The 13,456-nt window shown below is 42.3% G+C and overlaps 1 protein-coding gene across 1 annotated transcript in view; it reads left to right on the top strand.

The window, feature by feature from the left end:
• The window catches only part of LOC109921924 (ADAMTS-like protein 1), a 499,722-nt gene that overhangs the window by 239,065 nt on the left and 247,201 nt on the right, over positions 1 to 13,456 (top strand). Inside the window, exon 3 of the mRNA XM_048595307.1 lies at positions 8,247 to 8,374. Coding sequence (XP_048451264.1) covers positions 8,247 to 8,374 — 128 coding nt within the window. The remainder of the gene's footprint in view (positions 1 to 8,246; positions 8,375 to 13,456) is intronic.

The raw sequence follows: 13,456 nt of genomic DNA, 5'->3' as shown, positions 1-13,456 counted from the left end.
TCCAGCAATTTCTGTTTTGTTTCCTGTTTCTGTACAGGGTCGACTTGAAGCATGACTCATTAATGAAAGTGTGCTATTGTTTGTGACCAAATAACTTTGTCAGACCTGATGCTGAATTGCCTTTGTTGCCATATACATGGAGCTGTAAGAAGCATCTCTTGAATTTTTCCGTACCATGTTTCTTATGTCCAATCCTTCTGCTAAGGGAATGAGCATAAGCATTGTTGCATTAGGTACAATGATGCTGTTAGAGGCAAAGCCCACACCATGGTGGCAGATCAGTCATCAGCATTGTTTTTCAGCTTGAAGGTGCAATCATCATTGCCCTGACAATGCAAGTTATGCCAATAACCTAACCTACATCCCAATCTTGTTGGATGGGGAGGCTAGCTCATTAGGTTGTATGACCTGTTGCTGATGATGAAGGTTGCTTCCTCCATCATCTTTAAATGTAGGAAGCCACAGGCTCTGTTTCTTATAGTATGGTGGAAGAAAAACACTTCATGACTTAACTGGAGTCTCTTCTAGTTGACAATGCGTGGTTTATTGCAAGTTAACAACTAGCTATAGGTTATCTGGAATGAAGGGTATTGTCACAGAGACTTTGAGGAGACCAGACGGTACTCTTTCAAATGTCTAAGCTATTCTGCCCATAGGTCCATATGACATCATCATAGTGGGTGGCACTTAGGACATTCCTCAGGATTAACCTGCTTAGACCTATATCCAACAAAACACTACAAAGCAGTTTGAGAATTTGAATGTGGTTGGTAAAATCTGCTAATTAAATTGTTAATCATAGTAAAACTCCACCTTGAGAAAGAAAAAATCTCCCATCCCTACCTGGTCTGAGCCTGTCTGTGATTCCAAACCCATATGAACGAGGATGACCCTTAACCAGCAAGCCACTCAATTACCTCGAAAACACACTTACTGAGGGCAGTTTAAAAAGGTGGCCCATCATCATTTCCTGAACGCTGTGCAAGGCAATAAAATGACAGTTCTGTGACTTAAATCTATATTCCAAAAATACATATTTTAAAAATTTTTTCATCAAGCTGGTTTTTTTAATTTGTCAATATCACAGGAATTGTGATTAATGACACAGTGACAAAGATGTTGAAAAATTCTTTGCATGATCTTCCTTGCACTGCCACTCTCTTCACCCAGATCATGCTTGCCTGCCAATATATTACTGGAAACTATAGTCCCAATCATCCAAGTTTAGGACACCCATGGACATCAGTCCTCCGACTGCTTTATGCCTCAGCCAATCACTACTTGTGTTTCCACCTGGAATTTAAATAAAAACTGGGCATCTTGTGGTTTAGAGTATAATTGCAATTAGAAAGACGTAGTGTCTCTTTAAATCAAAAGACGTTTCTCTTTGAACAAATTAAAATAATTCAGGAGCAGCTGCATCAATGAGCTGTATTAGCACAGTTGAAGCATGAGAATGATGTGAATGTAGTGGGAGAAAGTGAGGGTGAATCAGTGCCCTGAGGCGGTGGATTGTGAGGGAGCATCTTCTGATAACCACTGAAGCAGTTAATGACCATGACTGAAGACTGTATTGAGGGTAATTACGATTCACTAAAGCTTTGGAAATGGCCAGTGGGGAAAAGAATCATGTGGTGCGTGAATGCTTTTCTAAGTACAGAGTATGAAGTGTTGGTGTGTAGCTGCATATTTTTAACATGCCAAGATGGGAGATCACATTTCAGCTCTCTCTATTCATTGCATACCTTTCAGAATCAGAACCAAATTATCATTATAAACATCAGGAGCATTAAACATCAATTTATTTTTCATCTGTTCTGAATAACAGTTTTTGGACAATTAGAATAGTGCTTTTGAAATACTGTAATTTGTTCTTTTATATATTGTACTACTTAAATATGAAATAAAAGACCAGTGAATAGCTTCAGCATTTGAAAAATATTTTTGTTCATTAATTCTGAAATAATTTAAATACAAATAGAATGACACGGTTTTGGAGAAAGCTGAGTCCCGATCTGAAGTAACATTTTCAGCATTGACCAGAGCCCTGCACTAACCCATCCCCTCTGCATCACTCAGAGCCCTATGGTGACCACACCACCCCTCGCTTTCTCCTGGCTGTACCCAGACCCCCAGACAACTGCACTATGAAGGATATGCAGGTGAAATAAAGTAGGTTTCATTTCTCAACAGAGTTGAGGAGCCTTTCTGCAATCCTGGAAATGCTGGCACATTACACAAAACAGGGTACCACTGCTGTTTGTGATTAAATTATGGATTGTTCTTGGACAATATTTTGAGTTTTTTTGGAGGAGAGAGTGATGAAATAGCCTCTTTCTCTGTGCTTTAAAGTATATTGGATTTCATGAACAATGATCAAGAAAACTCAAGTGTCTGTGCAGTCACAAAGGTATTCATTGAACAACATGTCCAAATTTTGGAAAGATTTCCCTACAGATGGATCCACATAGTTTCCTTTGACAAAGTGTGAGTATTATTTTCACTGCTGATCATTCTGTCTGTGCTGAAAATAATTCCTGATTTGGACAGCAGTGAGTTGAAGGGCTGAATGTGGGTTGCACAGCTTGGCAAACCCCTGGAAAGTTACATTCATCTGTAATACCATTACCTGAAGATATTTTCAGCAAACGTAGGATAGCTAAGTTGAAACCTAACTGTGCATGTTGAGTAGTGACCCCATTCCCTGCTGCTTTCCACATTGATATATGTAGGTGAGTGTACGTCACAGAGATGTGCAAAGTTTTCGTCTTGTGATCTTTAAAAACAAGGCTATGGGGCTGTCTGCTTTCAAGACTCTGAATTACACAGATCCTTTTAATTCTCAGTACTTTGCCATTGCCCCATGAATTAAGAGCCATCCCAACCATACCGATCTTTGGGCCACTTACTTAACTCCTTGACTTCTCTATTCATTCTTAGGATGAGGGCGTCACTGGCTAGGCCAGCATTTATTGTCCATCCTTAGTTGCCCTGGAGCAGTTAAGAGTGAACCACATTGCAGTGGGTCTGGAGTCACACGTAGGCCAGACCAAGTAAGAATGGCAGTTTCCTTCCCTGAAGGACATTGGTGACGCAAATCGGTTTTACCGACAATAGACAATGGATTTGTGGTCATCATTAGGGTCTTAATTTCAGATATTTTCATTGAATTCAAATTCTACCAAACACTGTGGTTGGATTTGAACCGAAGTCCCTGGAACATTGCCTGGATCTCTGGAATAAGAGTCCAGCAAGCATCCCACTAGGCCATCACCTTCTATCGCCTTTATTTATCCTATGTCCATTTGCCTCTGGCTGAGATAGTAGGAACTGCAGATGCTGGAGAATCCGAGACAACAAGGTGCAGGGCTGGATGAACTCCTCCCATCTCAAGCCGCACCTCCATCTCCTACCGACCAACCTCATCCCGCCCCCTTGACCTGTCCGTCCTGCCTGGACTGACCTATCCCCTTCCTAACTCCCTACCTACACTCACCTTTACTGGCTCCATCCCCGCCTCTTCGACCTGTTTGTTTCCTCTCCACCTATTCTCTCCTCTATCCCTTTTCTATCCGCCTCCCACTCTCTCCCTATTTATTTCAGAACCCCCTTCCCCTCCCCCTTTTCTGATGAAGGGTCTAGCCCCGAAACGTCAGCCTCTCTGCTCCTGTGATGCTGCTTGGCCTGCTGTGTTCATCCAGCCCTGCACCTTGTTGCCTCTGGCTGAGGTAGTACACCAAAAAATGATTACCTTCAAGGTTCTGCTTCTTAATATGGTTCCCGACTGTTCAAAGTCCTTCAGCAAAACCTCCTTTCTAACCCTACTAATGCTATTGATACCAACGTGTATGACCATTACTAGATCCCTCCCCTCCTTCTCAAAATTCTTTTCTAGTGCCAAGGAGATATCCTTAACCCTCGCAATGAGCAGGCAACACAGCCTTCGTGAGTCATGCTCAGAGTACAGTATCTATTCTCCTGATTACACTCTTCCCAACTACGTTCCTATTTCCTTCCCAACTTGAATGGCTCCCTGAACCAAGGTTAAGCTGTCGGCAGTGTAGAGCTAGAGGAACACAGCAGGTCAGGCAGCATCAGAGGAGTAGGAGAGTCAACGTTTCAGGCTGAGACCCTTCATCAGGGCTAATGAAGGGTCTTGGACCGAAACTTCGACTCTCCTGTTCCTCTGATGCTGCCTGACCTGCTGTGTTCCTCCAGCTCCATGCTGTATTGAGTCAGACACCAGGATCTGCAGTTCTTGCTATCTCTTAAGCCATTGGGCAACTTGCTCATCCTTCCTATAGTCTCCACTCTCGTGCACATAGCTTGCAAGAATCACAGTTGCAGGGGCCGAAGCTCCTCAGTTTTAAACCCTGGGTCCTCATACCTGCTTCACCTGCAGTCACACCCTCCATCTCTGATCATGGGCCAATTTTGAATGGCCTAATTTGAAGAGCATGACTGCTGTCTGGAGTAAAGTGTCCAGATAACTTTCCCCTTCCCTGAGGTGGGACAATGTCTGTAGTACAGATTCCAGATCCTCAACTTGGGTCTGAAGTTCCTGGAGCTGCAAGCATTTCCTACAGAGGAGTTTTCTCTACATTGCATTGGTGTCCAGCAGCTTCCACACGTTGTAGCAGCAATGCAGTAGAAAGTCTGCCATCACTACTGTATTTGAATTAATTATAAATTAAGCACACAAGATTTCCTGCTCTTTACAGTTCATTGTATTAGAGTCATAGAGCTGTACAACATGGAAACAGGCCCTTTGATCCAACTCATCCATGCAGACCACCTATCACAAATTAATCTAGTCCCATTTGCCAGCATTTGGCCCATATTCCTCTAAATCCTTCCTATTCATGTACCCATTCAGAAGCCTTTTAAATGTTGTAATTGTAAGAGCTTCCACCACTTCCTCTTGCAGCTAAATTCCAGACATGCACTACTCTCTGCGTGAAAAGGTTGTCCCTTAGATCCCTTTTAAATCTTTTCCCTCTCACTTTAACCCTATGCCCTCTAGTTTTGGACTTCCCTACTCTGGGAAAAGACCTTGAAGATTCACCCTATCCATGCCCCTCATGATTTTAAAAACATCAATAAGGTCACCCCTCAACCCCCAACATTCCAGCGAAAATAACCCCAGTCTATTCAGCCTGTCCCTATAGCGCAAACCCTCCAACCCTGGTAACATCCTTGTAAATCCTTTCTGAACTCTTTCAAGTTTCACAATATCCTTCCTGTACCAGGGAGATCAGAATTGAATGTAGTATTCCAAAAGTAGCCTAACCTATGCTGCAACATGACCTCCCAACTCCTATACTCAATGCACTGGCCAATAAAGGCAAACATACCAAAGTTGTCTTCACTATCCGATCTACCTGCAACTCTACTTTCAAGGAACTATGAACCTGCACTCCAAGGTCTCTTTGTTCAGCAACCCTCCCCAGGACCTTACCATTAAGTGTATATGTCCTGTCCTGATTTGCCTTTCAAAATGCAGCACCTCACATTTAACTAGATTAAACTCCATTTGCCATTCCTTGTCCCATCTGATCAAGGTCCCGTTGTACTCTGAGGTAACCTTCTTTGCTGTCCACTACACCATCAATTTTGGTGTCATCTGCAAACTTACTAACCACACATCCTATGTTCACATCCAAATCAAGAACAAAAAGCAGTGGACCGAGCAAATTGTTTATTGTAAAAATAATCACCGGTATCAATGTAATACTTAAACAGTTACTTTTAGGTAAAGAAGGAAGAAATTTACTGGAACTGTAAATGCAAAGTAAAGAGCTTGCTTTTGCTTTTAAAGCTAGAAATATTCACCAATCTTACACACCAATATTCTTCTTTCCCTGTACTCCTGTTATGCTGTGATTTGTGATGTCATTCTGCCGTTGGTCTCATTGCAGGTCAACTTTCTGATCCACACTTTTATCCTCTCCCATTCGCCTCTTGTCCTGGAGAGATTAGTTCTTGCTGTAAACCCTAGTTAAAGCACCACATTCCCCCTTGCACCAAATTGCTACTTTGACTACTGTTGGAAATCTGATTCAATCAGTAATTCAGTTGGCCTTCATCTCTTGGCTGCGTTCCGTCATTGCTGTAGTCTCATACTAACTGAATTCACACCCCGTTTAAAATCTGCTTGTAGTACAAGGCCATATAGGGAACTAAATCTGACAACCCGGGTAATATAAAACAGTGCAGGAGGGTGCACAGGTCAACGTTCATGTTAATTGTAGTTCTTGTAGATGGCACATTAATATCTGGGAATGTCCTAGAGATTCTAGACTAATATAATGGGATCCACTAATATGTAATCTGCTACAACAAGGTGCAGGGCTGGATGAACACAGCAGGCCAAGCAGCATCATAGGAGCAGAGAGGCTGACGTTTCGGGCCTAGACCCTTCATCAGAAAAGGGGGAGGGGAAGGGGGTTTTGAAATAAATAGGGAGAGAGTGGGAGGCGGATAGAAGAGGGATAGAGGAGAGGATAGGTGGAGAGGAAACAAACAGGTCGAAGAGGCGGGGATGGAGCCAGTGAAGGTGAGTGTAGGTAGGGAGTTAGGAAGGGGATAGGTCAGTCCAGGGAGGACGGACAGGTCAAGGGGGCGGGATGAGGTTGGTCGGTAGGAGATGGAGGTGCGGCTTGAGGTGGGAGGAGGGGATAGGTGGGAGGAAGAACAGGTTAGGGAGGCAGGGACGAGCTGGACTGGTTTTGGGATGCGGTAGGGGGAGGGGAGATTTTGAAACTTGTGAAATCCACATTGATACCATTGGGCTGCAGGGTTCCCAAGCGGAATATGAGTTGCTGTTCCTGCAACCTTCGGGTGGCATCGTTGTGGCACTGCAGGAGGCCCAGGATGGACATGTCGTCTGAGGAATGGGAGGGGGAGTTGAAATGGTTCGCGACTGGGAGGTGCAGTTGTTTGTTGCGAACCGAGCGTAGGTGTTCTGCAAAGCAGTCCCCGAGTCTCCGCTTGGTTTCCCCGATGTAGAGAAAGCCACACCGGGTACAGCGGATGCAGTATACCACATTGGCAGATGTGCAGGTGAACATCTGCTTGATGTGGAAAGTCTTCTTGGGGCCTGGGATGGGGGTGAGGGAGGAGGTATGGGGGCAGGTGTAGCACTTCCTGCGGTTGCAGGGAAAAGTGCCGGGTGTGGTGGAGCTGGAGGGGAGTGTGGAGCGGACAAGGGAGTCACGGAGAGAGTTGTCCCTCTGGAAAGCAGATAAGGGTGGGGAGGGAATGATGTCTTTGGTGGTGGGGTCGGATTGCAGATGGCGGAAGTGTCGGAGGATGATGCGTTGGATCCGGAGGTTGGTGGGGTGGTACGTGAGGACGAGGGGGATTCTTTTTTGGTTCTTATTGCGTGGACGGGGTGTGAGGGATGAGGTGCGGGAGATGTGGGAGACACGGTTGAGGGCGTTCTCGACCACCGAGGAGGGGAAGTTACGGTCCTTGAAAAACAAGGATAACTGAGATGTACGGGAGTGGAATGCCTCATCCTGGGAGCAGATGCGGTGGAGGCGAAGGAATTGGGAATAGGGGATAGCATTTTTGCAGGAAGGTGGGTGGGAGGAGTAATCTGCTGTCTGATTTTGCAGATTAGCACAATAGGTGGAATCTGAGGCTTCAGTAGCCTTGTTGTGAAGTTGCAGAACAATTCCAATTCAAACATTACTACAAACAAGGCGATTACCCCCATCACTTCTCTACCTGCTGAGATAAACAGTGGATGGAGGACAAGACAGAATGAATGGTAGAGAGTGGAATGTGAACAAATAGAGGTTATTTTGAAATGAGGAAATAATCCAGAAATGACTCACATTTCAAGTTGTCATTTGATGTTATTTTTAAAAAAGTAACATTTCATTCTGAAATGTTGGGTAAATTTTTACTTCTGAAATTTAAATTGCCCTCATCAAGGAATGTGATTCTCAAGAAAATACTGAGATATAACATTGGAACCTAATCTAATAAAAAAGATCAAAGTTTACACATTTAAAAGATTGAAATTGAACATGAAAGGTTCACTTATCCTTAGATAAATAACCCCATATTATTCTTAATAATGTTTAATTTATCTTTGGGGTTAAAACCCCACAAACTAAACTACACTCAATCTTACTTAAAACAGAGGATGTCATTTCTGCTGATGCTGTACACTTTGAAACCAGTTGCTTTGAATGTATGAGTAAATTTTCAGACAAAGATTAACTTGTGTGTTGCAGAGTTCGCGGATAGCTCGATCTGAGGAGGATGGTGACTCTCAGTGGGATGCCTGGGGTCCCTGGAGTGAGTGCTCAAGGACCTGTGCAGGGGGAGCTTCATACTCTCTGCGACGATGCCTCAGCAGCCGGTAAACATTTCCCTTCACTGTTTGTTCTCTTGTCTCGTGACCGTGATGTCAGTATTACAAGTGAACCACAGGGCAGGTGTAAAACTGAAAACAACAAATGCTGGGGATCACAGCAGGTCAGACAGCATCCAAGGAGAGAGAGCAAGCTAATGTTTCAAGTCTAGAACAATTTGCTCAGTCCCAACAGTATCCCGTAGCTTCAACCACACTTTGTTTCACTACTGCGACTGTTTCAGTTATACCTGAGGCCTCTCATTGAGATTGGCAACTCTTCAACAAACAGGAGAGCGTTTTATCCTCAAGTTTTACACTGTTGAATTCAAAGTAACCACCCTGATAGCTTCTTAAAAGTAGACTGTTTATAATCTGTCTCAAGTCAAACGTGTGGGGAGCAAGTGCCCATATGTTGGGAACAAATGGCACTATCAGAAAGATGATTGGTAAGATGAATTGGAAACAGGTACTTGTACAATATGATGTTCGCAACATCAAACAAAGAACAGGACAGCGCAGGAACAGGCTTTTCGGCCAACCAAGACTGCACCTACACATGAAGACTTTGTAAACTTAAAAAAGAGTTTTGCCCCTGTGTGGTCTGCGCCTTTGTCTTCCATGCCAATTCATATATCTGTCAAGATGCCTCTTTAAGCTGTTGCATCAGCATTCTCCACCATCTTTCCTAGTGCATTCCAGACTCCTTCCACTCTCTGTAATAAGAAACTTGCCCCTCACATCTCCTTTAAACTTAGAGCTTTTTAACTTAAACCTATGTCCCCTAGCAACTGACATTTCTACCCTGGGAAAAAGACTTGAACTACCCACTCTTTGCCTCTCATAATTTTGTAAACTTCTATCAGGTTGCCCCTCATCCTTCGACATTAAAGTGAAAACAAACCATGTTTGTCCAATCTCTCCTCATAGTTAACATCCTCCAAACCAGACAACATCCCTGTAAACTGTTTCTGCACCCTGTCCAAAGCCTCATATCCTTGTAGTGTGGTGACTGGAACTGTACACAATATTCCAAATATGGGCTAACTGAAGTTTATTAAAGTGATATATTACCTAGGCAGAAAGATGGGAGGGGTTCTTTTACATTGAGAGATTTTGGGAACTTTATTGTGCTGACACAGGGCACGTATATTTGAAATACAGCGCTCTGATATAAGCAAACAAACTGTTGGGTATTGGGTATTCAATGTGCTACAATGTGTGACATCTGGTTGAAATTTCCTGTACATTGTTTGCATCCTTGTATTATTAGGATGTGTTTGAAATAAGTATTGACTGTTCATTTCTGATCATTGATGCATGTAGTTCCTTGCAGGTAGGGTTTATTTTATTGCCTGAAAACAAATTAAATAATTTCCACAAAGCAGGCAGAATTAATGATTAAAAATCGAAAGAACTGTGAATGCTGGAAATCCGAAACAAAAACTTTTGTTGAAAATTGCTGAAAAGTCTCAGCAGGTCTGGCAGCATCAGTGGAAAGAAGTCAGAGTTAATATTTCAGGTCCTGTGACCCTTCTTCAGAACTGATGGCAACTAGGAAAAGGATGGTTTTTATGCAGATGAGGAGGTGTGGAGAGGGGGCAAGGGTAAATGATAGATGGAGTTAGAGCCCAAAGAGAGAGAAAAAAAACATTGGATAGACAAAGGAGTGCTTAAAGGTCAGTTTACGGGAAGGAACAGCTGCTAATGGGGACAGTTAATGGCTGACAATGGGTAGTGTGATAGCAGCCTGCATAAAGGCAAGGCCTGGTATGTTTTAATGGGGGAAAGTATGGGGAAAGGTGCTCAAGCTCCAGATTGTTTATGTTTTTAAAGGTCGTGATGATTCTGTTGAAACTAATAGCCTAAACTGTAATTTCTTTCATGTTATAAATTTACTCAGAAAACTTCAAAACGTGCATTGTGTATTTATTAGTGAGGATCATATACAATTACATATCTCATTGTTTGTGAAAATTGTTTCCAAATGTATAATTATTGAGAAGTATCAGCTTCCACTGGACTCCAGCTTGCCCTGTGCATAGTGCCAGCAATCCCCTCCCCAGAGTCAACAGTAAAACCCTCCTTCCAGTGTGATTTTTGCTGCTGGCAATTAATAATAATTAAAATCCCTGTTTCTGGACTGGCAGCTTAAGTGAGCCAGACAATTTGCAACTTTGCAGCAGCGGTGATTTTGTCAACAATATGGTCAATTAGCAGCTCTCATGTAGTGTTAATCACAGTGAACTTTATGACGCCCTCTTCTGCTCCATCCTCCGTACCAAACACCATCTGATACTCCTTTCCTTACACATAACGACACCCTTTCCCTGCACCTCCCCCCCCCCCCCCCCCCCCCCAACCCCATCGCATATTCTTCCCTCATTTCGTGTTTCAGATTTTGTTGTGGGTCAAGTATTTGTTGTCTAATCTGTTTTATTCACTCCGATTTCTTTTTGTTTCTGCTGTCTGTATCTTGTCTGTGTGTGCCATAATTTGTGTTGACAAGTAGGTTTGTATGTTGAGAGTGGAATCCGGCATCTGATGCCTGTCTCCATTTGTGCTACTAGTTTAATTTGTTCTTGTGTCTGCATGGTTAATGTTGTGATGATATATTAGTTTTGAAACAAAAATTGATTCCTTTCTCTGAAGTTCTATTTACTTTAGTAGGATCTCTGTAATTATTGAAATGAATTCCTTTCAGTACAATGATTTGTTTTTGTCTGCGTTTTACATGTCTGTGTCTGCAGGCGTCTCGTATGCTGAAGTTTTAGCTGAAAAAAATACTAGAGAAACAGAGGTAGGATTGGAAGAGAAAATTCAAAAGGTGAAATAAACCATGAGAGGATGGATTTAGAGATGGGCTAGAAGAAAAAGCTGCTTTGAGGGTGAAAGGCAAACGGGGAGGGACAATTCAACTTAAAAAAAGAAAAGGTAAAGGTATCGATGTGAAAGGGGACAAAAAAATTAGAGTAGGTAGAGAAATATCAACACTGAGTTATTATGAAAGAATTGGATTGTTCGAAAGGAGAAGGAACCAGGACAATACAAAACAGAATGGAAGTACTAAAAGTGCATTTCATATCAATGATTTGGATGCAGGGATGAAGTATAGCATTTCTGAGTTTATTGATAACATAATACAATATGGAAATGTGACTCACCTAGAGACGGTGAAAAGAGGCTTCAAAGTAATTAAAGCAGGCTGAGTGGATGGGCAAGAACATGGGAGATAGAATGTAATGTGGAAAAATTATGAAGTTATCTATTTGGGAGGCGAAACAGAAATGCTGAGTATTTCTGAAATGTTGATGTGTAAAGGGGACTGGGTTTTCCTTGTTCATGAGCAAGAAAATAGAAAGGCAAAGGTAAGTTGGCTTTTAATTCACAAGGATATGAGAAAAGGCATAAAGGAGCCTCGAAGAGCCAATACTTGAAGTATTGTGTGCACTTCTAGTTGCCTTCCTAAGGTGCCGTACATGTTCATAGAAAGAATGTGAGAAATGTCCACCAGATTGATTCCTCAGTTGGCAGAGTTGGCAACCAAGCCTATATTGTCCCAGGGTTTTGAAGAATGAGAGGTGGCCTGATTGAAACATGCAGAATTTGTATTGGGCTTGACAGGTTTGATGCTTCACTTGGATGGGAGGTTTAGAGCCGAGGACTGCTCAAGATAAAAAGTGGGCTATATACGACTAAGATGAGGAGGAGTTTCTTTGCCCTGAAGATGGTGAACCTTTGGAATTCTCTACCCTGGAAGCCTGCAGAGGCTCAATCATTGAGCAGATTCAAGAGAGAGGAGGGCAATTTCTAGATATTAAAGATATCAAGGAATATGGATATTGTGTGGAGAAAATTGCTTTGACATGGACAATTAGCCACGAACTAGTTGAGTGGTGGAGCAGGCTCACTGGACCAAATGGGCTTACTCTTGCCCCCAATTTTAATGTGATAGGAATTCTCATAACCAATGCTCACTTTATCAGTTTCAATTAAAAAGTGGTAACATCAGAGATCATGATAACAGTAATAAGAAGTGGACATGAGACTTAAATAACAACAAAAAATGTGAACGTATATTGCAGACCTACAATGCTTCCCAGTTCTTTAATATTTTGCATGGAGGACAAGTAATAATCTTGTTTGTATCCAAGTCCTATCATGGCCTTACCCTGAGATAAATTCCAGTTGCATAAGTTCCTCCTTTGTTTTACTGTTGGTAGCAAAGTTCCAAGTCAAGTTTATCCTTCCAAGTTTGTCTGATACTAATTAATGAATCCAAACTTTCTGTATGGAGAGAGGTCTCTCACTTTACTCAAATTGCTGATGTGAGTTGAGACTGTGAAGCAGTCCTGACATGTGTATGTCTGTGGAATTTGCACAAGAAGTTTAAACATCTGACTGCTGGTCTTGCCTTGCCTGGGTCACTCTGTGATTACAATGATAACAGGGCCAGAAACTCAAAACCATGCAGAATTAGGTTATGCTTACCATGGTTTCTGTACAGATTTATGAAAAGTTTTTCATAATAGGTGTAAAGCTTTCTCAGGGGTGTAAGTGTAACAAAACAACTGAAGCGTCATATCAATATTCGAAGCCTTCTCACACGCTGCTTGTCCTGACCTCCACCCACAACCGTCCTCACCAGGACCATAGAAACAACTTACTACTCCACCTGCCATCATGGAAAATGCTTGAAAGAAATCAGCTGAGGGATATTGGAGGCATTGTTTAAAATATTCCAGGAGACACTGGATTCTGGGAAATTTCCAGTGGATTGGAAAACTGCTAATGTGACTTTCCCTTGCTAAAGAAGGGAAGAAGAGAGAAAGCGCAAAAGTATAGGGCAGTTAATCTGTCATTGGAAAAAAATGAGAGTCCATTATTAAGTACAAAATTGGACATTTAGAAAAACAAATATAATCAAACAGAATCAACATGGTTTTGTGAAAGGGCGATCATGTTTGACAAGTTTTCTAGAGCTCTTTGAGAATATAAGTGAAGTTGATAAACGAGAGCTGGTGGGTGTCGTGTATTTGGATTTTCAGAAGGCATTTGATAAGTTGCAAAATTTGACTGTTCAAAATTAGA

Source organism: Rhincodon typus, chromosome 3, assembly GCF_021869965.1.
Source record: "Rhincodon typus isolate 14 chromosome 3, sRhiTyp1.1, whole genome shotgun sequence".
NCBI lineage: Eukaryota > Metazoa > Chordata > Chondrichthyes > Orectolobiformes > Rhincodontidae > Rhincodon > Rhincodon typus.
This window is presented reverse-complemented; position numbering and strand designations above follow the sequence as displayed.